Source organism: Athene cunicularia (genome assembly GCF_003259725.1).
Source record: "Athene cunicularia isolate RWA chromosome 15 unlocalized genomic scaffold, athCun1 chr15_part1, whole genome shotgun sequence".
Lineage (NCBI taxonomy): Eukaryota > Metazoa > Chordata > Aves > Strigiformes > Strigidae > Athene > Athene cunicularia.
Window position 1 is genome coordinate 10,572,227 of NW_020799121.1, and position 23,052 is coordinate 10,595,278.

Here is a 23,052-nt window from a genome sequence, read left to right on the forward strand (position 1 = left end):
GGAGACAGGCTGTGAACCTTTTCATTGAATGCAAAGGCCTTAGAAATGCCCTGTAGCTCTGAAGATACAGAACTGCTTGAAATGACAAGGATAGATTCCTGTGTTTAGTAGGCGAGCTAAGGGTGGAAAAGTAGTTAGGCAAAACCAAATCAAAGTACAAAGTTTTTATTTAGATGAGTGAGTCTGGGGAAGCTTTAGTACCTTAGGAAGGCTAAGAGATGTGGTACCTCTCAGGGTTTAAAAAATGAATGGTGCCTCCTGTTTCCATGGGAAAATTATAAGATCAATTATACACATCTGCTTTTGAGAAGATTTACTAAATTGTTCAGAAGTTTTATAGATGTCTCAGAACTCCTGATGAAAATGATGTTCTGGTAGCAACATGGCTTATTTTGAGATACATTATGGATGCTGCAAGTGTTCCCAACCTTGAATAAATCATTTCACATATTTTTAACTACCTGTCTAGGAATCTTGAAATGAGAAACAGACATACTAAATAATTTATTGCACAGAACAGGAGCAAATATGTATATTACACCCTTTGATTTCCAAACACATCTTGCTGAGCAGTGCCATGTGATATAATACAGCTTTGCAATGTATTGCTGTTTCGCCAGTGTCTTAAAATAAAACTTATATGCAATGAACTTGAGATATCCTCAGTGGCCAGTGAAATCCATGGGCACTTTTCTAGCAATAGCAAGGTCAGCTTTACAGTTCAGTGCTCTCGAGTAAAAGCCTTTTTCTCTTCTTCTGGTCCTAGAGCTTATTTTGCAAGGGGCTGATTTCTCATCACAAGCTAGCAGAGATTTGAAGCTGCTCCAGTTTGTGTCAATGGCAGCAGCCAAAATTTCTGAAGGGATTTCTAAGGAAGCCAGAAAGGAATTAATGGACTGAGAGGTTCCTTGTTTATAAGTACATATCGTATTTTTATTGGCTGAAGGCTAAAAGGAAGAGACCAGAAAAGAGAGAAAGAAATTACAAACGTGGAATGGAGATGGTATGGAGGGCTCCTTTGGGATAAAAGAATGAGGCTTGCAAGTTTCTGAGCAGGCAAGAACACACAAGAATAGTAGTTTTATATGTTTAGGGAAATGGCATTTGAATACTCCCTGAAAAACTACGAGGAATGCATTATATACCTTGAGGGTTGGTATAAAACTGAATAAACTTGATGGGTGCCGGCGTTCCATCTAATCTGTGTTGTTCTGTGAACTTACCCATGAGAAGCTGAAATTGCAAATGTGAACATTCATCCTGGGTGTCTCCTCCTGGAGTATATTTCTGTGAAAGACGATCAAGACTGGGTTTTGAGAACAACAGTGAGCTTGTAGCATCTTTTGAAGAAAATACCATTTCTAGAATTGGAACACCAGAACACAATAGTCCAACTTGGCTGACTCCACTTTTTTTTTCTATCAAGTATGTGACAGGAAAAAAGACCTTATAGTAACTATTCTCTTTATTTTTGTTGCATGGTCTCACCCAAACCTTCTTTGGCACGTGCCTTGCACAGGATGGTACAGATAATTTTTTTTTTTTTTTCTTTCTGTAACTATTTCTTTGAAAGGAGCAGTACAGAAGTGTTCTTTTTCACAGAGCCTTGCTGGCACCCTGCTTTCTGTCCACTGTAATAGTCACTTGGCATACCACAGGCCATGGTGAAGTGATCCCAGTTTGTTTATTTCACTCCCAAAAGCGAGTGGTAGTATTGTTATAAGAACATGTCATACTGAGGATAACAGAGCTCATTTTCTCTCCTCCTCTCATTCCAGTTGAGGCAAAATTCTCTGCTATGATGCCATTAAAAAAACAGTGTCATGACTGCAGGGTAAAGTGGTTCCAGGAGCAAGAGCCAGTGTGTGTGAGTCAAAAGGAAGGCCACCTAGCTCTTAAATACCCACTTAAAGCTGATGAGTTTTCTTTCTATTACTGTTGACCTGATGAAGCTTCATTTTTGACTTCTGGAAGTACAATATCCTGATGGGATTTCTAGCTTCTTTGCTTTCACAGTGACTTCACAGAACATGAAACTAGTAAGAGGAACACTTCTGGTATCTTGCTTGAATTAATTCTGAACTGACTTATACCCAATTTCATTCAAATCAGAGAGTGCAGATGAGAGCTGGCAATTTGTATAGACATAGCAATTTGGAGAGGGGTACAGAAGAGCTTTTTAAAATCCACATGGAGTGCAAGTCCTCAGTCTCTGAGCATGGGTCAAATCCAGGAAATTCTGAATTCTTAGATCTTTTTTTGTCTCCTTTTCTTGTTTGCTCAAGTCCAATTATTCAGAACTAAAAATATCCTATTATATCATGGGGTAAATAGGTATGCTGCTCAGCACTGTTGGGAAATTAATGAACATTTGAAAAAGTGAATCTACCATATTGCTGTATTATCATTAGTTTGAAAATGTATTGCAAATAACATTTTGAAGAACAGGTTTCTTTTTAACTTTGAAAGAGATGAATATGAATTATTGAAATAACGGGCTAAAGTCTTATTTTAGATTGGATTCTGTTTTTTGGTTTGGTTTTTTTTTTTGGGTTTTTTTTTTTTTTAATGATATTTTACTATGTATTTCTGGTTTGCCTAATGTTGCATTTAGCCATCTCTATTTTTCACCAGGTAATAGTGTTTTCCTGCATCACCAATATCAGTAGCATTTAGCTTCTGTTTTAATTAATCCATTATTCTGAGCAGAACACATCTCAAGACAGTGTTATGGCACTGATCAGTCAATGCATAACCAAATACATTAATGCCTGTGATACACAGCATCATACTGAGTGACCCAGTTTCCAAATTTCAGTCTAACTTTGCTCTGCTTCAAGGACAAACTTAATGAACGTTTGACATCAGATATTTCATTCTAACTTATACCAGAGCTATTGCCTACCTGCTAATACAAGTAGGATTTGCTAACAGCACTACCTAGTATTTGATCCTCCAATGCTGTTTATGGCTTTTCTTCCCTTCAGAATGGTTTTTTTTTTTCGGCCAGGTGGAGTGAAAGGTAATTAATGTACCCTCCTACACCATTGCAGTACATACATATGTCTAATGATAGCTTTGTCAGAAACAGGGGTTCCTAGAGGGAAGGTCTTCAGATTAGCCTTCAGAAGGGCCTGTCAGATTTTTTTTTTTTTTTTTAAATGTGTACAATTTTAGTAAATCTCCTCTAGCAGTCACTCCCTGAGTTCCAGGCACGTATTTTTGGAAGAGGAAAAAATTCTTTGTTTAGCAAAACCTTGGGGCTCATTTACTGCCCCTTGTACCCACAGTTCTCTGCCTCTGTTGGAAAGATCCTGCTTGCCTCTGTTCTGGGCAGGGAATTGTGCTGTATGCCAGATCTTGCATGAGGGATTCAGTGTGCCCATGATGGCTGCTATTCTAGCTGATACCAACATCTGTTTCATCATTTAGAGCAAGGAACTTCCAAAACAGAGATTATGAGGTGTCAGAGCTTATTGCTCAAGAGACAGCCTCTCCAAAGGAGGCTACTCGCAGACTTCCCATCCCCATGGATCGGGCAGAGTAGGACGTTACGTGTAGTGATTGCTGGATTTATGCTGTCTTTCCCCAAACTAACCCTGTTAAACCAAGTAGCTCGTGATGATGTTTTCAATATTAGGAAATAGTGATTCCTAGAACAAAATAGGTTTTTGTCATTGAGATACAGCTGAATTACAGGCTTTGTCATGAATTTTAGACAATCCTAATGGACTGTAATCCTTATAATATGACAGGTTTGTGATTGAGATGACTAAAATATTTACCCCTGGCATCTTTCTTTTTTAATACATTTGTTTTCTATCTCTTAAGCAAAAGCAGTACATCCACAGAATAATAGAGATTTTTCATCAATCTGTTATCAGCAGCCAGCACTTCAGCCAACAGGAAAGGTTGAGGTTTTTAAATAACATATTATACTGTCTTTTCCATATTTCCTGCCTGAAAAAGCAGTTCCAAGGGAACCTTTGTAGCCACAGAGAGAAGACTAGCACTTGGCTTTTTATAACAATCTGCTACAACATCTTTGTTTTCCCAGCCCCACACTGACCTTCTGCAAGTCTAGTCACCTGAGAGTCCCCAGTCTCAGGGCTCTTTTACACACCCCACTACCACACTGATAAAGAACAGATTTAAATATTTGTCACTCCCTCCCCCCGACCCTTTGGCATGCATGGTTGTTTTTATGGTTCAGTTGTGCTCTTTGCTTGCAGCACGTGTGTAATGTCATCACCAGTTTTCTCACAGTAGGACCAGTGATGGCAGGGGCTGTTGTTTAATTAGTCTCCCTGCAAACTGCCTCGAGTTGCAAAGGCAGTTGTTCAAAGGAATATGCGGTAGAGTGTGACGCATGCAGAGCTACCTTTATTGTGGACTTGAAATAGGTCTTCAAAGAAAGCTTTCTGTATAAAGAATCTGTGTGCAAAATGGCTCATGAAGTGCTAATTTCAATGCAGTTGAATGAACTGTGGACCGAATTCTTCATTGCCATGTTTATTGATTCATCATTTACCTCTCTGCAATCTGGGAATAAAACAGTGTGATTTTCAGAATGATAGCAGTGTGCACATTTTGCGCAGGAGAAATTCCAGCTACAGCTGGAAAAATGTTCTTTATGAAACAGATGTCAGCCTTTCCCCTGCCTTAAGCTCATTAAAAACCAAAAAACCCCTAAAACTGTAAAAGGTGAGAGTGGTATCTATGGCTTTACAGTGGTATCTATGGCTTTACTTTTCACCAATTGCCTAGTAATACCTTGATCTAAAAGCTAAGTGGGAATGCGTCAGCTCTGCTCTCGCATTAGAAATCTTCAGAGAACTGTGTTGTACCAGGGATCCCACGGATGAGGGTACTTTCCTCTCCAGTCAGCATGGCTCCATTGCCCCGTTGTCATCTGTGGGACTTTTATCCTGGGTCTCAAATAAGTATAAATCTAGTGTTAATTGTTGTCTGTTGTGTTAGAAAGCTCAATTAGGCTTTGCAGGTTTTTTCAGTATTGTAAATTTTAACCCAGTTTTCAAAATACCAACATTGTATTCTGCCAACCTCAGTTGCCTGTGATGTTTCAGTGGGTCACAGACCTAGTCTGTGGCTTCTACAGTGACTTTCATGGGAATAGAACTTACCGAATTTCTCAAAGCAGTTACTGTGAAGACAAATCTTCAACCAAAGACCATGGGTCAGGAAGAGGGGATGGAGTATTCACAGAGGCCTCTACTGCTACTGGCATCTTATTTGGAAAAGTACTTTTTTCAAAGGGTAATATTCAGTCACATCCAGTTTTTCCTAACAGATTTTTATCTCTTAACCTTCCTACAGTGTCAGCTGGAGTGTAAACATTAGTGTTCGGTTTGCATCCTAAGCATACTTTCGGAGTGAGTCTCTTTATTTGTCCTCACCTACTGCCCTTCCATTCGTAATACAGAGCAGCTGTGAAGTACGCAAGTTAGATCCTTCCAATTAAGCTAAACCAGACAATGTAGTCACCAAAGGCACGCCATCAGCTAAAGGAGCATCAAAGCACAGATCTGGGCTGGGACAGCAGCCGGTACAGCCATGAACCCTCCATAGCATAGACATGGTGTCCTCAGAATGGTTTCACTCTATAGATATCCTCCCGTCGCACTACGGACAGCTCTCCAAGACTCCTCCCTTACAAACTCTAGTACTAAAGGCAGTGCATGGCTTTTGTTGAAGGGAAGAAGTGAATTATATCCTTGGTGCTCAAGTCCACAGGAAGGCCTGCTGGGCCTGCTCTGACTTAAACAGGCAAGCTGCAGTGTCTCGGTGTGCTTGAGGGTTGCATCAGCCCACCCTTGAGTTTGGGTGCCAGGTCTCCACCAGCACTAAGCATGTTTAAACTGGTGACACGTGCTCTCTGAGGTCTGTTCAGAGGTGTGCCTGGAGTGTGTCGCTGCTCCTATCTGCTCTCCAGAGCTGGGGACAGTGCGTGGCCCAGACTTGCTTTAGTGCACAGTCAGAAGCCTGCTGCGTGTGGCTGAAACCGAGAATCTTTTCTGAACATTAATTTTGACAAGTCTATCAAAACTGTCAGAATCCCACAAGCAGGTTTGAGTTTGTGAGTGCGCATCCTCTTGGCAAGAGCACGGGAGGTAAATGATCAGAGGGGAAGCTAAACAAACAGGCGCTGGGGTTTTACAGGGTCTAAGCGATGCCTCAATCCCTGGGCAGACTATTAATTTCCTTCTTACTACAACCATATGGGTTTCCCATGCTGAATGGTAGCGTAATGCTGTGTTGTAAAATCCTTACTGTCTAACAGGAGCATGGGGATTCCTGAAACTATAGCTCATATTTCTTGCAGTTTAAAGAATGAGGGAAAGTCAATGTCTGATAAACTTATGGTTTAAGTTATTTTCCTGGGCTCCCTTTCTGCAATTTTTCTCTCTCCATCATGGTTTCTTCAGCCTCCATGTACTCCATCACTCTCAGCACTTTATCATCTACCCATTTTATCCATTGTGTTGATGTTTTAGTTGCCTGATAAAATAGCTCGTATTTCTTAGCGGATTTTGTCCTACCAGCTGGTAGCCAGGGATACAACATTTTTACTTGCAGAAACAACTGCCTGCTGGTCACTTCTGCCTAGAGAATTTTAAAAAGTGGTAAGTGATTTAGAGTGTTAACATTTTTGGCTGATTGCTACTGGGCTTTTGCTGCAAAAGTAAAAAATGTCAGTCATAGCCACAAGTAAAGATTCCTGTATGTCAGCTCACCAAAGCTTTTTAAAGCCTCTATTTTCAAAAGAGTGATCTGCTTCCAAAACTTGTGACACATTAAACCGGGTGTCAAAAGCTACAAAGTTTTAATATAAAATAAAAGAAAAATATATGTGCACTATAGTTCTTGCTCAGCCTCTATTTCAAGTTCCAGTATTGTTTTATGAAATTTAACTCTGACCGCCAATGGGTGGGCCTTAGGGGGTTCTCACAGCTTTGAATTCCTCAGTAGGGTGGTTAGAACGGTTGAATGCTATGATGAGAAGTGTCTAACTCCTTCATCTTTCTTATATTAAAATACATGAACAGAATAAAACAATCCAAGGATATGCATGAAATTTGAGGCTGAGAGGAGATAAAATTATTAGTTTTTCAGGATTTATATGTGGAGAGGATTACCAACTGCCTTTGTGTTCCTGCAAAATAGCTCTGTCTTGGAGAGCAATCGACAGGGAGGTTTTTGTGTAATTCCAAGTGATCTCTGCTTCTGCTCGCTTGGATCAGCCAAGCCCTCTTCTGTGGCTCTTCCAGTATTAAAATCATAACTGTGGTCTGACATGAGCTAGGGTTAACTGCTGCAGCTAGATACAGACAACATTGTGTGTACCCTACATTTAGGACACAGAATAATTTTGGGCAGTGTCATTTTTGTATTAATTGAACTCCCTTCTGCATCAGTAGCTTCATTGAGCTGTTAGGGTTTGCCTGCAGCAGAACTCCTCCTTGCTATTATTTAGCGAATGCTGCTTTGGTAGCCACTCGTGCAGATGACAGAAAGGTGGTTAAATATGTCAGTACAGATGTATAGTGTTCAGCCTGAGAATTTATGTATATAACAAAAATTCCTATTTGATTTGCTTGCTGAATATCTGTTTTATGCCGATAGCAGCTCTTTGGGGCAATGCAGGCTTTTTTCCTCCATTAAAGAATCTGAACCCTTTATTTACACAGTTACTTTAAATTTTCTTTACTGTAGAGCCAATTCTGTAAACCTTAAATAATGTCATGAGGAATCAGTGGAATTGCTCCCATGAGTGAGGAAACACCTTTATGAAAAAGGGTTTGCAGGCTCAGGATTTTTGCAGCGAAGATTGTTATATGCTGTTTTTCTGTCTCTGATGCTGTTCTTTGAACATCTGACATGCATGTCATTGCATGAAGGACAAACACAGCACTTATGGATCCCTGGGTCTTTTTTAAAGTTTTTGGACAAGTTAATGTAATGGTACAGCTTGCTGCAAATTGCTCCTGTGTTATCTCCTAGAGGGGGCTGCATATAGGCAATGGATGAGAGAATTCTTGTATCAGAGAACTGAGTATCCACAATTTCTGTGATGTCCAGAAAATGATTTTATCTGCAGCTGTGAGAAGTTGCTAGGGAACAGTGCTAACTCATTTTCACTGATCATTCTTCGTTAGCACTGTCGAGATAATACCCTCTTTCTTTGCTCAGTGATACTGCCACATCACTTTGCATTAGGGTGTGATTTGGAAATACCTCAGAACTGTCCTGCTTATGAAGTCTGAAATAAACTTTCCAGTAAAGAAACTTTTTTTAGATCATCTCCAAGCACCAAACACTTCACCAAGAGTGCCATGAGTTTCAGGTGTCACCATGAAGAGCTCAAAGGGCAGAATCAGTGACAAGCGTTGGGTCTGCAGGAGCTGAGCCCTCACTGGGAGGAGCATCAGGCTCACAAAGCATTTGTGCAGTTGAGTCTCTCTCTCCAGGAGAGAGATGTGGAGCATTTTCGGAGATTCTTTTGAGATAAATGTGCTATCTGCATTTATGATATTATTGTGATTGCTAATACATTTTAGCCTCAGCATTGAAGCATTTGCTTTAAGGTGCACACTTTTCCACAGAACGTCAGACAGCTGGTAGTCACAATGGAGGGAGTTTGGGTGGTGTCTGTTGATCTGCTTGATAATTCTGCTTGGTAAGTCAAAATTCTTGTAGTTTTGATTGCTAGCAAGACCTTCCATTCAGGTCTTGTAAAAAGGTGGTTAGCCAGCTCATAGCTCTGGACTAGTACCTGCATCCCTCAACAACTGTGTTTTATTGTGTGATTTCAAAACAAAAAGGTCCTGCGCCAGACACTGCTTTGCAGATAATGCTAGAGAAGTAGTCTTACCAACCCTATTGCTTCTTGTTATAAAGAGAGAATACATAGTTCTGTTCCTATTTCTACAACTATTTGTTTTGGAAGACTCGTACTGCACGGTTCACTAGCCTTGTCATCTTTATTCAATGTGCTCCTAATATTCTCAGCCAATTTAAGTGAATCCAGGAGAATTTCTCCACTTATTGCTTGCCCACTCAGCATAAAAAAATATATGTACACATAGATAAACACACACTTATTATTGTGTCTACAGCATTTTAAAACCTGTTTCATTGTTCTATGCTCTGTTTTATTCCACCTGTAATGGATAACTAGGTAATCCTTCATTATACTCATCTTGTGGTCCAGATGGTTCTCTGGGGGTTGCTTGCAAGCAACTTCACTCACATGCTTGGTGTGGTATGGTAGGTGTTTCCTACCATGTTTTTCAGCTGTGAAATGGGGTAAATGACACTATTTCCATAGTCCCCAGTACTGTGCTTTGGTTTTCCTATCCTCTCTTAAATCTAATTAAAAAAAATTGTTGGTTGCACAGGTTGTGCTGTTAGGAGCTTTGCTGGTGTTTGGCCAGGAAAGGAAGGGATTTGTTGCATTGTTTTCTTTTTATAAGCAGTTTACAAAAATGTATTTCAGACCCTACATCATATTTTTGCATTTATTTTGGAAACAGTAGTTGGAAACAGTCCACAAGGCTTCCAACCACTTTAAATCAGCAGGCAGCACTATTTATCTTTGTCTTTCATTTCTGTAAACAAACACCTTCCTTCACACCCTTGAATACATAAATATTTTGTTTTGTTTAGTATTGTTGCTCATTATTGCCCGATTATCCATTCCTGTAGGAGAAAGTGCCATACAGCTGGGAAAGGTGACAGTCAGTGTTGTATTACAACACTGCATTTGCTGAGGAGTTTGGGATAAAAAGAGATTGTGGTTTACCTTCTCACCTTGACCTCTAACCGGCAACCTTAAGACAGCATCTCCTCTTAAACATCTCTGTGTTTGTTTCATATGGGCCGGAGTCCCTTAACACACTAATACCTCTTTAAAACATAGCAAACAGTAATGCTGTCAGTTGTAACAGTGGCGTCTTACCTATCGTATTACCGAGATTTTGCCTGCTAGTAGCATCCATTTCTAGAGAGCCGCTTCAGGTTGCAATGCTGCCGTTTTCCTCGTTCTCACTGCTTTGCCACTTGGCATCATGCACAGTCCACAAGACGAAATTAGCAGAAGGGTGTACCAAAAAGACATGAAGTTTATGAAAAACCTGTTTCTGACTTTTTCTTCATGTTGGGAGTCCCAAGATAACGGCTGCTGAGGTCCCTGGGGAGGCACAGTTCTGTTCTTATTACTCCTATAACTCCTAAGGTTTGCTTCCTGTGCTCTAATTCAGGGTCTTTCAGACCCCAAAAGATCCAGTTCTTGTAGGCCATGAAGGGCTCGGGTTCCCACTGAGGATCGGGCCCCCTCATGGCTTGTATAGTAAGTGAATAGAGGTCAGAGCTACAAACTCTTTGTTTCTGCTTTAAATTGATTTGCATCCATTCTTGCCTTTTAATTCTCCAGAGACTTCTGCACTGTACAAGTTGCAAAACATGTTTTTAATAAGGACTTTCTTAACGAAAGACAAAGGAATAAAATCTCTGTGTGTAATGCATGCTTGTCTACATATATATATGCAACTCTGCATGCACATAAACTGTAAGCACAATAGACAATTTTGGCCAGTCCGAAAGATACGTATTACAGAGATTTATTTTATTTAACTCCTACTATGCACAATTCAACTTTTGAAGCCTAAATAGATCTTGTGCCCTTTCACTAATTAAATTTTGTTATAAATTCACCTGGGCTGTATTTTTGTAATATCTCCATTTGAATGAGTGTGGTTTAGTGTCTGGGTGGAATGTTTTTTCCTCCTGAAATGTTAATTAGATGGAGAACATGTTATGCTTTGGAAAAGCTGCATTGCAAACCCATAGATAAACAGATTGATTTAATTTTAATCTGCTTTCATGGTGATGCATAATGATAACTGGTTTCTGTCTCTCAGGGCTGAAAACCACAGACCTTAATAAGAGTTTGTGGGTATATTATACAGCTTTAAATAGCTTATGTTGTGCTAGACCGCTCTCCATAAATTATTCTAACTCCATCAGTATCTCAGGGACTCCCGATTCTCTTCTGCTGTGGATTTTCAATCAGTGAAACTATTAGTGTAATCTGAAGAAACTTCGAGGCATCTTCTCTGAAAACAACTGACAACACTGGTTTGTACATGAAGTATTCAGTGGGGAGAACAAAACAAAAAAAAGCTTACAGAAGCCAGCTCTGTACATTAAATCCTGGCATCCAAATCCTACCTTTTATAAGCCATGCCAAAATTGATTATGAAACTAAAAGCCAGACATTCAGATGGTTAGTATGAAGTGTCTTACTACATGACCTAATTTTTGCGATACATTATTCCTGTTGCAATGAGAAAGCTCCAATTTTGTTTAGTCAGTTCTAAAACAGTTTGTTTAAATGAGCGCTTCTCAGATACAGTTCCTTCCGTTGAAAGAATTTCAGCTATGAAGGCTTGCTTCTGATAGGGAAAATTTTTTTTTTTTTTTTTTTTTTTTTGAATGATCTTTATTTCTTCGGGGGTTCATGATAGATACAAATCCAGAAAGCCTTGTACACTTGGTTTTCATCTACTCACTGCAAATAACCCTTAAGTATAAGAGAAACAGGCTGAGTTCTGCCTGTTTTCTCAATGACAGACACATTTTATTTTTGACTGATGTTCAAAGAGATGAATCACTTTCAGGCTCAAATTCTGTCCTATATTAGCTTCAGCCATAAAAAGGAATGAAACTGCAGAGGGAGGCAAAAGAAGAGTATGGCCTTAAAATGTATAAATTTAGCATCACCCTAATGTTGTACATAAAATTAGAAGTGGAAGAGCTGGGAACACAAATTCCAACCAGTCCTTTTTGCACCATGTGAGCAGTTAACTTGATCAGCTCTGTTTGTATAATAAATGTGTCCATGTCAGTCTTTAGAAGTCAGTAGGCAAAAAAGGCTTGTGCGAGAGGAAGTGATTGGGATGTTTGTGCTAAAAGTACTTACTCGGATTCCTCATTTGGTACAAGGCCCCCCACAGTAACACAAGTCCCAGCACTGGCTGAGGTGGAAGAAGTGGTGGCATCCAATACCAAGAAGCTCTAATCTACTGAGGAATTCTCAAACAGGTGGACAATCTGCCCTAAGTATGGATTTTCAGGAAGACTGGGAAGACCAAGAGGCCTGCTGCCTGTTGAATTACCTCTCACTTTTGCTTTCACTAGGAAGTTTGGCTCAATGCATCCAAAATTAAGAAGCCTGTCCTGAAGTAAAGGCAGTAAATTTGTTGCTGTTTTGTATTGCTATCTGATTTTTCAGTGCATTTTAATACGATTTTTTGAGCACAGAGAGCTGCAGGTGCAGTGCCTGCACTGTAAGGTAAAAAATGGGTCGCTGCCATGTAAGCATCCCAGGATTCCCAGGAAGATGACATAAGCTGTATTTTTTGCCCTCTATTCAAGGTGATCTGAACTTGTTGAGAGAGTAACCAAAATGAAGAGTGATGGTGGGCAGTAACACAGGTTCCTTTTTCCATGCTTGAAAAGAGAACAGAACTGGTCCTGGGTTTGCTTAGTAGAATCAAACCTCTGGGAGAGGAGGAGGTTGTTTGCAGGAGGTGAAACATCAGGATGCAAATGTCAGATTGAAGTGTTCTGGTATCAAAATGGTCTCATTATGCAACATGCAGCAACAGTATGACCTCAGATACTGCAGAGGATGACTGCATTTAATGTAGTCAGAGTGTTAGCTTTTGAGGCGGTGATCATTCTGCTGTTACTGACTTGCCAGCAAGAGACAGCTACCTGGGAATTCTTTGAATAGATCTACAGCTTAGTGATGCCAAAACTGCTGTCTAGATTTTAGATCCCATGGTAACATCTAGTCCCATACTACCTCTTTCTCAAGCTATGACATTTAATTCTGGTCATCAGAAAGACCTTGATGAGGTCTGTCAGCTGACGGTTAGAGACTGGAGGATGGCTGTTTTAATTCTTCAGCCTTTTCGAAGCCAGCATCAGTGGAGCTCAGGGAAATACAGACTAGGTATTTCCACCTCCAGCAGCAGTAATTTGTTATTGGACCAAGAAGTGATGCCATTAGGAAGAACCTGCATGAAGAGCAACCCGTGGCATAGCCATCATCAAAAACGGGCTCTGGGCAAGGACGTAAACTGGGTATGTACAGGTTAGGAACCTGAATATTTTTCAGGGTTTCTGCAGGCAGTATTTTGCTGCTGTCTTAGATCAGTGCATTAGACTTTCCAGTGAGTGGAAATGGACCCGCTTTCTTTGTCTTATGATGTGAAGAGCTATGGTCAGGTCCCCTTTCACTCACATTTTACTTGTCTTTGGTTCGAAAGGGACTGCTAGGGGAAAAGCCTCTCCCGCACGTGTTACTGCTGTCGCTGCTGTCCAAAGCTGGTGAATATTAGTAAAGCAAAGCCTGCCCTCCTGTACAGCTAAACTCTGCTTTCGTCTCTCTTCATCGCTGGGTTAAGTTTAGGGCAGGAGAGAGCACTAAAAATAGACAAATAGAAACCCCCTCCTGTTATTTCTGAAGTGTTTTGGGGGAGATAAGGTGACAAAGGCAAATTCAGAGCCCACTGCAATGTCTGTTAGGTGCCTGGAAGCTCTCGGAAATGTACCCCTCTGCACACAGTTTATCTGCCACCTTCTAGTTGCCACTGGTAACAAGATGATAACCACAGGTATCACCTGTGTTAACAGCCTCCCTTTTCTTTTAATTTCCTTGATGTTGCAAGTAGCTCACTTTCTCAGAAGGAGCGTGAAAGGTTCCCACAGATCTTTGCCCTGAGAGCTCACAGTAATAAAAAACTAGATTCAATGTCATGGGTCTGAAACATCTTTATTTAGAGCTGTTTAGGGGTCAGAGTCCCTGTTTATTTGCACCTTGTTTTGGAATGGAGAGTCGTGTGATGTTTGTATGCTGCACGCAGGACACTGTCAGAAGTAAAACGTGGAGGGGGGAGTCCTGCCTGTGGCAGGGTATCTGCGGCTTCTGCGAGCTCCTTGTCTTTGATCTCTTGTGCCTCTCGAGGGTGAATTTGCGTGTGTGCTCTTTCCCTTCCCTGTGGTGCTTCAAACCAGACACTTTGTTGACATTGTACCATGGCACTTAGCAGCACACGTGCTGTAATGCTGTTATTTTTCACCAGCCAGCTGTTCCACTTTATACAACACTTAAGTAACAATTTCACAGCCATTACCAGCCTGCAGTAACGACATGGCCTGAAAGCTAAGCGCTAACTGGTTGTAAACTGCAAAAACTGGGAGATGCTAAAACAGACACTTTGATAAATGAGAGAGGACATTGCCTGCATTTTAATTGGTGGAGTTGAAGCCTCTTTTATCACTAGAGTAAACATAGTGTTTAGTGGGTCACGAGATAGAATTGGGAATCACTGTCTTTATGAACTTAGGAAATGTTTTTCCTTGATTTGAGGTGTGATGTATTGATTCTGGGAGTTCCTTCTATGTGTTTTTTTTTCTTTCTTCCTTCCCTTGATTTGTACCCTGTCAGCACTGACGGGTTTTCAGGGGTTGAGGACTCCCACGGGCTTTGTTTGCCGTGATTGATTTGGTGCAAGGGGTGAGCTACTTGCGAGTCTCAGTAACTGATGTGCTGCGCTGTGAGCAGCGGTCCAGAGGTAACTGCTTGTAGAAATACCTGTGAAAGAGTTTAGTTGGATAGACTCCCTGTTTGGAAAAAAAAAAACAACAACAAAAACCAAACAACCCCAAACCATCCACAATTGAAATATTTGCTAAGTCCTTTCTTGCCTCCTCTTGTCCAAAGTAGAATCTGGGCCAAAGTGAAATGATGGGCACAAAGTACTTGAACAAATTTTCTTGCTGCTTCCCAGCCAGTGTTTTAAGGAAATGTACGGTCTGTTGTGCTTATACTGTTAAACGTGAGCAAATATATGAAAAAACTTTGTCATGTGCCTTTTTGAATATTGCAGTTGGGAAATCTTAGTAGGCTGAACTGTGGCTGAACCAAGAGGCTGTCTCATGAGTGCTCTCAAGAGCAGCTGAAGGGTTGAAGACCCAGCTTGCCCTGTGACAGCCAGGCAATTCAGTAAAGCAGATTTGCAAGAAAGTAATTGAGCCCTGACAGCACTCATAGTGTTTTCACCTCAGGTATCTTCAGTTTTATCTGTTGACAAATAACACACCTTCAGTTATTATTAACCCTGTTTCATCCAGGTCATTCCTTGGTAATTGCAAAGTGCTACTGCCATTGTAAACTGGGTGAATAAAATTCTGCAATTCCCCAACAGTGGCAAACACGGCATCGAGACGTAGTAGAGGAAAAAGCTTTTCCCGGGATCATGGAATTGAAGTTTTTGTGCTAATTATAGAAGTATATTTAACTGTTCTTTCAAAAGGATTTCCTAACCTGTAATTCTGTAGAAAACAACAACCTTGTGTTACTGTTTTCAGTAAAATTATGGGTTTGGGGTTTTTAATAGATAACTAAATTAGACCTTATCTAAAATCCTCTTAAGAAATACTGATCCATAGACTACAATTACCCCAAGGAGTGTACACAAGGAACTGCATTTGTTTTGAAACATCAGAAATCAGTGCAGGATGGCAGTTTATCATTGGATAAAGTGCATGTCAGGGATAAACAAAATCAGCTTGTCTTGCTGGTTTTGTGTCCATTTTTCTGGTTTGCCTCATCACTTTGGCATGTAAAGGAATTCAGATAGAAAATAAGAGCATGCTATCAGTTATGTGTCTATGTTTGTACACTTTTTTTAAATCTGTTTTTTTATGCTTTTTAAAATATAAGTGATTTCATTTCCTCAATTTTCAGTGTGTAGCTGGTTACTTAGCAGTACTGAGACGCTGCACAGCTTTCTCAATTGCAGTAAAGCTGTTGCACATGTGCCAGCAGGGCAGGGTAGACTATGCTGTGGTCTAAGGCTGCTTTTGTATTGATTCCCTACCAGTTTTGTTAATAAAACATATAAAAACATATCTGATGTATAGTCAGTACAACCTGTTGTGTGTTTTTTAAGTAGTAATTGTAACATAGTAATTGCTCTTAACCTCCAGTCGGGGGAAAATAGTTGCTTTTATTGTCAGGCTTCCATTTGTTTGGGTTTCCAGGACATGTACCTCCCCTGTCTCCAAAATCTTGTCCAGGAGAATTCAAGGGATTAATATCTTTTTCTGGGACTTCCAAATGCCTTGGAGCAGGGTCAGTGTTCCTGCACGTATCCCGGGGAGGCTCCATGACATGTAGAAATCTTAGCCATACTCATTGGCGTGTGTCGAGTGTGGGGGCAGCAGTCGGTTATTTATCGGATACACCGTGTGCTACACCAGCGTTTGTTATCCCTACAGGGCAGGCCTGCGGGGCCAACCCTACAGCATGAGCTCGAGGCTTATGTGGCTTTGTGTAATGAAACCAGCCACTGACTCGCACCCTTGCCAGCAGTCTCTGGCTGTGAGTGATTCACTTGCTGCCTTGTGCTAGAGCGAAGCACAGGGAGCTGGCTCCATCCGGACAATTGCCTTTTCAAATACATAAACTTCGCTAGGTGGCCCAAATCCCACACCGGCACCTTCTCATCCGCAGTGATCAACTACCGGAGACAGTGACCCCATTAGAGAGCTAGAAGGGTGGGTATGAGTTTCTTAATCACAGGCAGTTTAACTTGGAAAGAACTGAGCCACCCTCAGTTCTCTGGGAAGTGGGAATCATTTTTCTATCATTGGATTTAGTTGACACCCAGAAGTTTTCCTATCTTGAGGTGGAACAGGAAGGCGGGACCAGATGCTGGTCACTAGAAATAGCTAAAGACATATGCTGAGAAGTGTTTCATCCAGATTGTCTGGCCTTTTTCTGTCTCCCTCTTTCTCTAAGATGCCAGGAATGCAGTTTAATTTCCATTCTTCTTTGACCATTGATCTCCTGTCCTGAGGGACGTATGTGGTCTAGGAGCAACTGCACCTGCTTAAAATACATTTTGTGAAATTAGCATAGAAGAAGTTGAGCACAAATTGGCAGCCTTCATGTATTAATTCTTCCAGGTGTGCTAAGGAAATTACAGCCACTGCTGCTGAGTTAGTGGCAGAAGAAATGAGATATAACCCTTTTTGTCCAAGACAGTTGAAAGAATCCTTTTCATTTGGAAAACATCTGTGTGGATGTTGTCCTTCAAAGATTTCACAAGTAATTTTATGCGGAGGCAGAGCTGATAATGCTTGTTTTACTGATATTAGCATCTCTGCACGGCAGCAGCTGTTTATACAAAAAAAATCACATACCTTTTTGATTTTTTGCCTAGAATTGAGAACTTGCCATATCACTGAATGGATTTTGTGTATGAAATTTTAAGCAAATATAATTAAACTGTCATTTCCTGACAGCTCACATATGTGGCTGTTTGACCACAATGGACTTTTTGTTTTTGTAAACACATTCAGAAACTAAAAGTTAACAACAACCAGAAAGTTCTAATTCAGTAGATTGGCCAGTGCTCTATAGCTGGACTATATATGTAGTTATATAGTGGACTAATTCAGTGGTGCGTTAAGATGCATATTTACTTAAAGAAAGGAAGAGAAAGAATTAAGGCATGCAACACTAAGAGGAAATAAAACATATTTAAATATATATATATATATATATATCTTCTCCACGGGTTGTTCAAAACCAGAGGTATTATGCTCACACATGAGAACCAGAAAGTACTTCTCAGTAGGAGCCAGACCAGTTGTCGTGGCTGTAACATTTGGTCACACAGCTTTTCCGACTGTTTAATCTCATACGTAAAAACAGATTTCCAAAGAAACCAGTCACTTTGGGGGGAAAAAAAAAAGAATATTTCTAAGTATTTTTAGGATCAGAGCTGATAGAACAGTTAAACCCAACAGAATGAAGAAATTTGGAATCAGAAAGATAATTAAAATCGAAGCAAAGGTATGAAATGTCATCTCTGAGTATTCCAGGCAGGAGGGAGAAAAGAGGTAGATTTTACCTGTAATACGAGACCTAGCAATGCCTCCCCATTCTAAATATAAGCCCCAGCAACAACCTGACTTCTTTTTGCAACAAAAATGATATTTTCCTCTCCAATACAAATAACTTCTAGTCAAGAGAGTGCCTTAACGTGCTCAGTGGTGCCCACAGCATGGATGGTGGAAGAGCAGGAGCGAGGAGCATGCTCCAGAATATATCTACTCTGCAATTTAGCTATGACTAAAGCTGTAATTACCATTAGTTCAATAAGATTTCTATCTTGATATAATTTCTTCAAAATGTGGAATTCTTAATTAATTCTCTCATCTCTTTTCCTTGTAACACTGTCGAACTCTAATGAGTGGTAGCATTTTCTGTGGGGCGGTAATGAGAAAATAATGAAGAAATAAGTAACAGATCAAGCTGACATTTTGTATCTAATCAGTGAAATATCCTCTTATTCCTCCTAGGGCGAAGGTGAAGAAAGGTGTGAACATTTTTAGTGTAAGAGCCAGCAGCCCATACTTATGGGACATCAGAGAGAGCATGGATTATACCGGGAAATACGCACCAGCTGTTATTGTTTGCCAGAGGAAATCTGCTGCCTCTGAAAACAGGTAGGTCACTTCCAGCAGTCTATCTTTTAATAACTGATGATTGGTTTTCCTTTTCAAAGCATTTTTGCCCTTATTTTAATAAGTTTTATTATTATAGTGCACGGTGAAAATGCTTTTGGAAAAGCTGTGGCTGTCTTTTGTGGTGCGTTGATAATTCTACCCTATACACTTTAAACAAAATGTTCGTCAATCCTCATACTCAAAGGAAGTTGAAACTTGCTTTCACAGAGTATTTAGAAGAACATGTTTCATATCTTAGAATTTGGTTGTGACTAGTTTAATCTCTTCAAATTATTTGCTGCCAGGCATTACAGCAGGGGGTAATTATAGGACTGTCTGTGGTGGGGTTTTCTGGTTTGTTTTTTTTTATTTTCACTTGGATTTTTTTGGGGGTGGTGGTTGTATATTTACTTGTTTACTCCTGGTATCAAACTCGCATTTTTGTTGGTGAGATTTATATGAATTTTTAGTCTGCAGAAGGCAATAGCTTTTCCATTTTCCATTTTGATTATGCAACAATTTAGGACACTGACCTGTCTTAAACAGGCTTCAACTGACAGGTGGATGTTCCTTTTCTTTGCAACTGATTGCTTTAATGAATGCATTTTTATATCATTTCCTGCGTCTTGTTCATTGTTTCTGGAACTGTGTGTTAAATGCATATTTATAAGGATCTGACTACCTGTGTTATGTATTGTGTTTGGCATTGCTGTTAGAAAATTTACCGTGGAAGTCTTGCCAGAACATGGAAATTCTGTGCTGTGATTTACTTCTGAAATTTTACAAAATGTTATAGGCTTTGGGGATTTATTATGTGGTTTACATTTTTTAAATAAATACCCTCTGAGCCTAATAACTACAAAGTTTCATGTCTTTGCAGTCTGGGTGTATGAAAAAAAGAGGAAGGGAAGAATTTTCCTTCATAATCCTGACATAAATCACATTCTCCTTACTATAACTCAGATTGTACACAATTTCCCTGCTATAGTATCCTGAATTTTCTCATCTAAACTGTATATTGTCTCATACCTGACTGAATTTTATTGGTCAAAGAAGCAATGTGTATATATGCCAAGGTCAGAGCTTCCTGCTGTCTAGCACAATCTGTCAGAGATTCTTTAAAATCCAAGTTCAAAGCTATTTGAAGACACTGTGAATATTTTCACTGACTGAAATGGGCATTGGATCAAAATCAAAGATTATTTCAGTGATGAGTTTTCCATCACATTTTATCTTGTTGGATCCATACAGTACATTTGCCTGATTTCTCTTCCTCATTAGGAAAATATAATGCAACCTCGTGGGTGAACTGGAGCTTGGCAACTTATTTTCCCTTCACTGTTCATCATTCAGTGGCAAGCCTTCAAAATGACCCCTTGTACACAAAATAATAAATTATTATGTCACCTTTCATGCCGTGGTTGTGGATTCTGTGTACTTTCACGTGCTGAGTATAAGCATTTCTTCATGTTTATTAAAAGAAATGTGAGCTCATATACGTATTAGATTTTACTGGAAAGAAAATCAAGTGAAGACAAGGTATATGTGTAACTCTCATATAACTTCTGGTTTGACTTACTCCATCTGAGTTCCCAGTAGAGATTTTGTGGTTTTATCGCTTTTGAGAACTTCTTCCTCGTTATTTGTATACAAATGCAGAATATTTGCAATGTATTATTCATTATGTTGTTTTCTTCATTAAGTGTAGTCATATCTGGTTTGCTATTAATTTTAATGAGTAAAAGCAAGCATTATATGGGGAAAGACTGTGTGCTTAATATTTTGTGGGAAACAATTTTTTCCTTACGCTTGATGTCACTAGATATGCACAATAGGTAACAGCTAAATATTGATGTCTCTTACCAAATTGTTTGCCTCCATAGTTCATTTAGAAATTTGACAAACTGTGTTTGCATATTGTTTAATTACTTTTAAAAATCCGAGATTTGATCACATGAATGCAGAGGTGGCAATGTTAATTAACTAAAAGTTCAATGCTTTTGTGTTTAAGATAGTTTTACATGGATCAGAAGGTAGTGTTAATAAAGCTAACTTACTGTAACAGGTGTAATTTCATGGATTAAGGAGGCACTTGTGCAAGTGGCAAATTTAACCAAGATGCCTGAGCGTTTCTTTATTGAAGTTTGAAATATATCAGTCGTCTTTTTTTTTGGAGCGTTTTTGGCACCAAAAGCTTATCGTAACAGGATTAACATATAAATATTATCACAGCCAGCAGGGTGTTTTAGAATGAATATTAACAGCAAATATTATGAGTCTGTATGAGAATAACTAATTAAGCCCATCTGTCAAATATGATTTGAAGTTCTCAGTGCCTTGCTTATTATGGGTTTGCGACAGTGTTCCAGATTAATGGTGAAGTAATTACAAAGTTCTCCCCAAGTCTTCTGATTTTATTCTCAGGCAATAATAATTTTGTAACGCTCTAAATGCTGACCCATGAGATTATTAGATGGGTTTACTACTTGTAGCATCTGTACAGTACTTCTCTGTGGAGCGTCTATCTTCCATCCCTCTATTGTCATGTAAAAAAACTGAAGAAAAAATGGTCTGATGGGAATTAACTAGTGGCTCAGAAATGCGACTTGGGAAACACTTAAACACTGATGGAATCAGGGCAATACATCCTTAGATGTGCCATCCTTTACTTATTTCCTCTGGAAGTTGCCTGATCTTTCTTTTTCATAATTCCTCATGTAATGAGGGGAACAGAATAGAAAGATGAGATTAAACAAGTACTGCATTTTCAGAATGTTTTATTGGGTTAGTACAGTTTCTCATTGTACATGAAATTAAGTATCTCTGCCATGCTAGTGATAGTAGAGAAGACTAGCCAAAAGTGGAAGGTCTGGATTCCTGTCTGTTTTTCTCCTGCATTTCCTGTTGGACTAGAAACATGCCAGGTTGGATGGGTTTGAAAATTGAGTGGCTAAAGATGCAGATTTATTGGATTTTCCTCATCTGCAAAAAATGATTGATAGGACTTTCCTCTATCTGTAGCTGCTGTGGAGGCATTAAGCAAGATGTTCTCATACGATGCTAATGGGTGTCATGATCCTCTTAAAATATTTTATTCATGTTTATATTTGTGGTTTGTTGTTCCACTAGAAAGAATACATTATTGTTCTCTGTGCTTATGGCAGGAATAAGGCCATTGATCCAAGCAAGTGCTAAATAATTGTAGACAAAGCTTGGCCATCTTCAAATAGAACCTTAATGTCTGGGTATAACTGTTTACTGCCTTATCTTCAAATGTATTTGAACTATATCATGGATAAGCTTTGCTCAGCAAATTCCTTTTCCCTATGCTTATTGTTGGAAATGTTACAAAGACAGCATTTCTTTTGATACTTTTCTGCTTGCACTTTTGGGTAACATTTCTATAGCACTGAAGGAGTTACTGGCTTATGCTGCCCGAAACCAGATGCTGGTCCCACTATTAGAGAAATTTTCTTTTTGAACAAGTGACTGAATCTGTGATAATATTGACACAGTGAGAGACAATAGCAGTATTTTCTGGGCTATATCCCTCATTTGTTCCTGTGGGTCTCATTTTCTCATGATACTGTATTTAAATGCTTAATTTTCTTAACATTTTTATAAGTCAAGAAATTAACTCATTATTAGATAATAACAGGAGACAGGAAAACATATGACAGCATTGCCTTTGATTTTCCTACACAATACTTTCTTTTTATTGTGTTTATACCATTATCCTTAGTGCCCTATATTTCTCATTTTCAAATCTAGTTATTTAACATTTAGTTTTCGTGTTGTAGCAGCAGTGAGCTATTGCCTCGTTCTCTTAGTTGTTGTATCTGCCAGTACATTTGATAGACTCTCAAGAGTGCTATAATCCTAAAATGCTTCTGATGCAACAAGAGCAACAAATTTGACATAAATAACAGCCTAATAGCCACAATAATTACATTATTTCTCTTGCTGGTGTTCATCAAAATGCTTCATAAAAATAGTTTTATGTTTTAGATCACCATTAATTTTTTTCCTTGCTATTCATTTGCTCACATGACTTTATCAACTAGAGGTATATTATTGCTTGAAAAGAACATTTTCTACTCAATGGAATTACAAGAAAGATGCATGGTGTAGCAAAAATAATTTCCAGTGTATTTTATCCCATCACATCATATGTGAATCACACTCATGAGCTTCAGTTTGTCATGATGGAACAAAAGCAAGGAAACGCAGTAGAAATCATACATGCTTTCAGATGGATATATTCAATATGATATTTAAAAAGCTGGACGTGAAGAGTGGGCGAAGAGTTGGGCTAGGCTGTATGGGTATTTTTATGGCAACTCAAGAGATTATTTGCTAGGGTTTTTTTCTTCAAAAGAGTAAGCAATATTCTTGAGGGGGGTGCGGCAACGCAGATGGAAGGGAGAAGGGAGATATCTTTTG

General features: G+C 39.4%; 1 protein-coding gene across 3 annotated transcripts in view; it reads left to right on the forward strand.

Moving 5' to 3' along the window:
- Window positions 1–23,052, forward strand: part of TMEM132D (transmembrane protein 132D) — a 294,843-nt gene that overhangs the window by 91,869 nt on the left and 179,922 nt on the right. For all 3 annotated transcript variants that reach the window (XR_003399525.1, XM_026859666.1, XM_026859668.1), the window contains one exon: window positions 18,463–18,609. Coding sequence is in view for 2 of the 3 variants with exons in the window: in XM_026859666.1 (XP_026715467.1) it covers window positions 18,463–18,609 (147 nt within the window). In the remaining variant the exon portion in view is untranslated. The remainder of the gene's footprint in view (window positions 1–18,462; window positions 18,610–23,052) is intronic.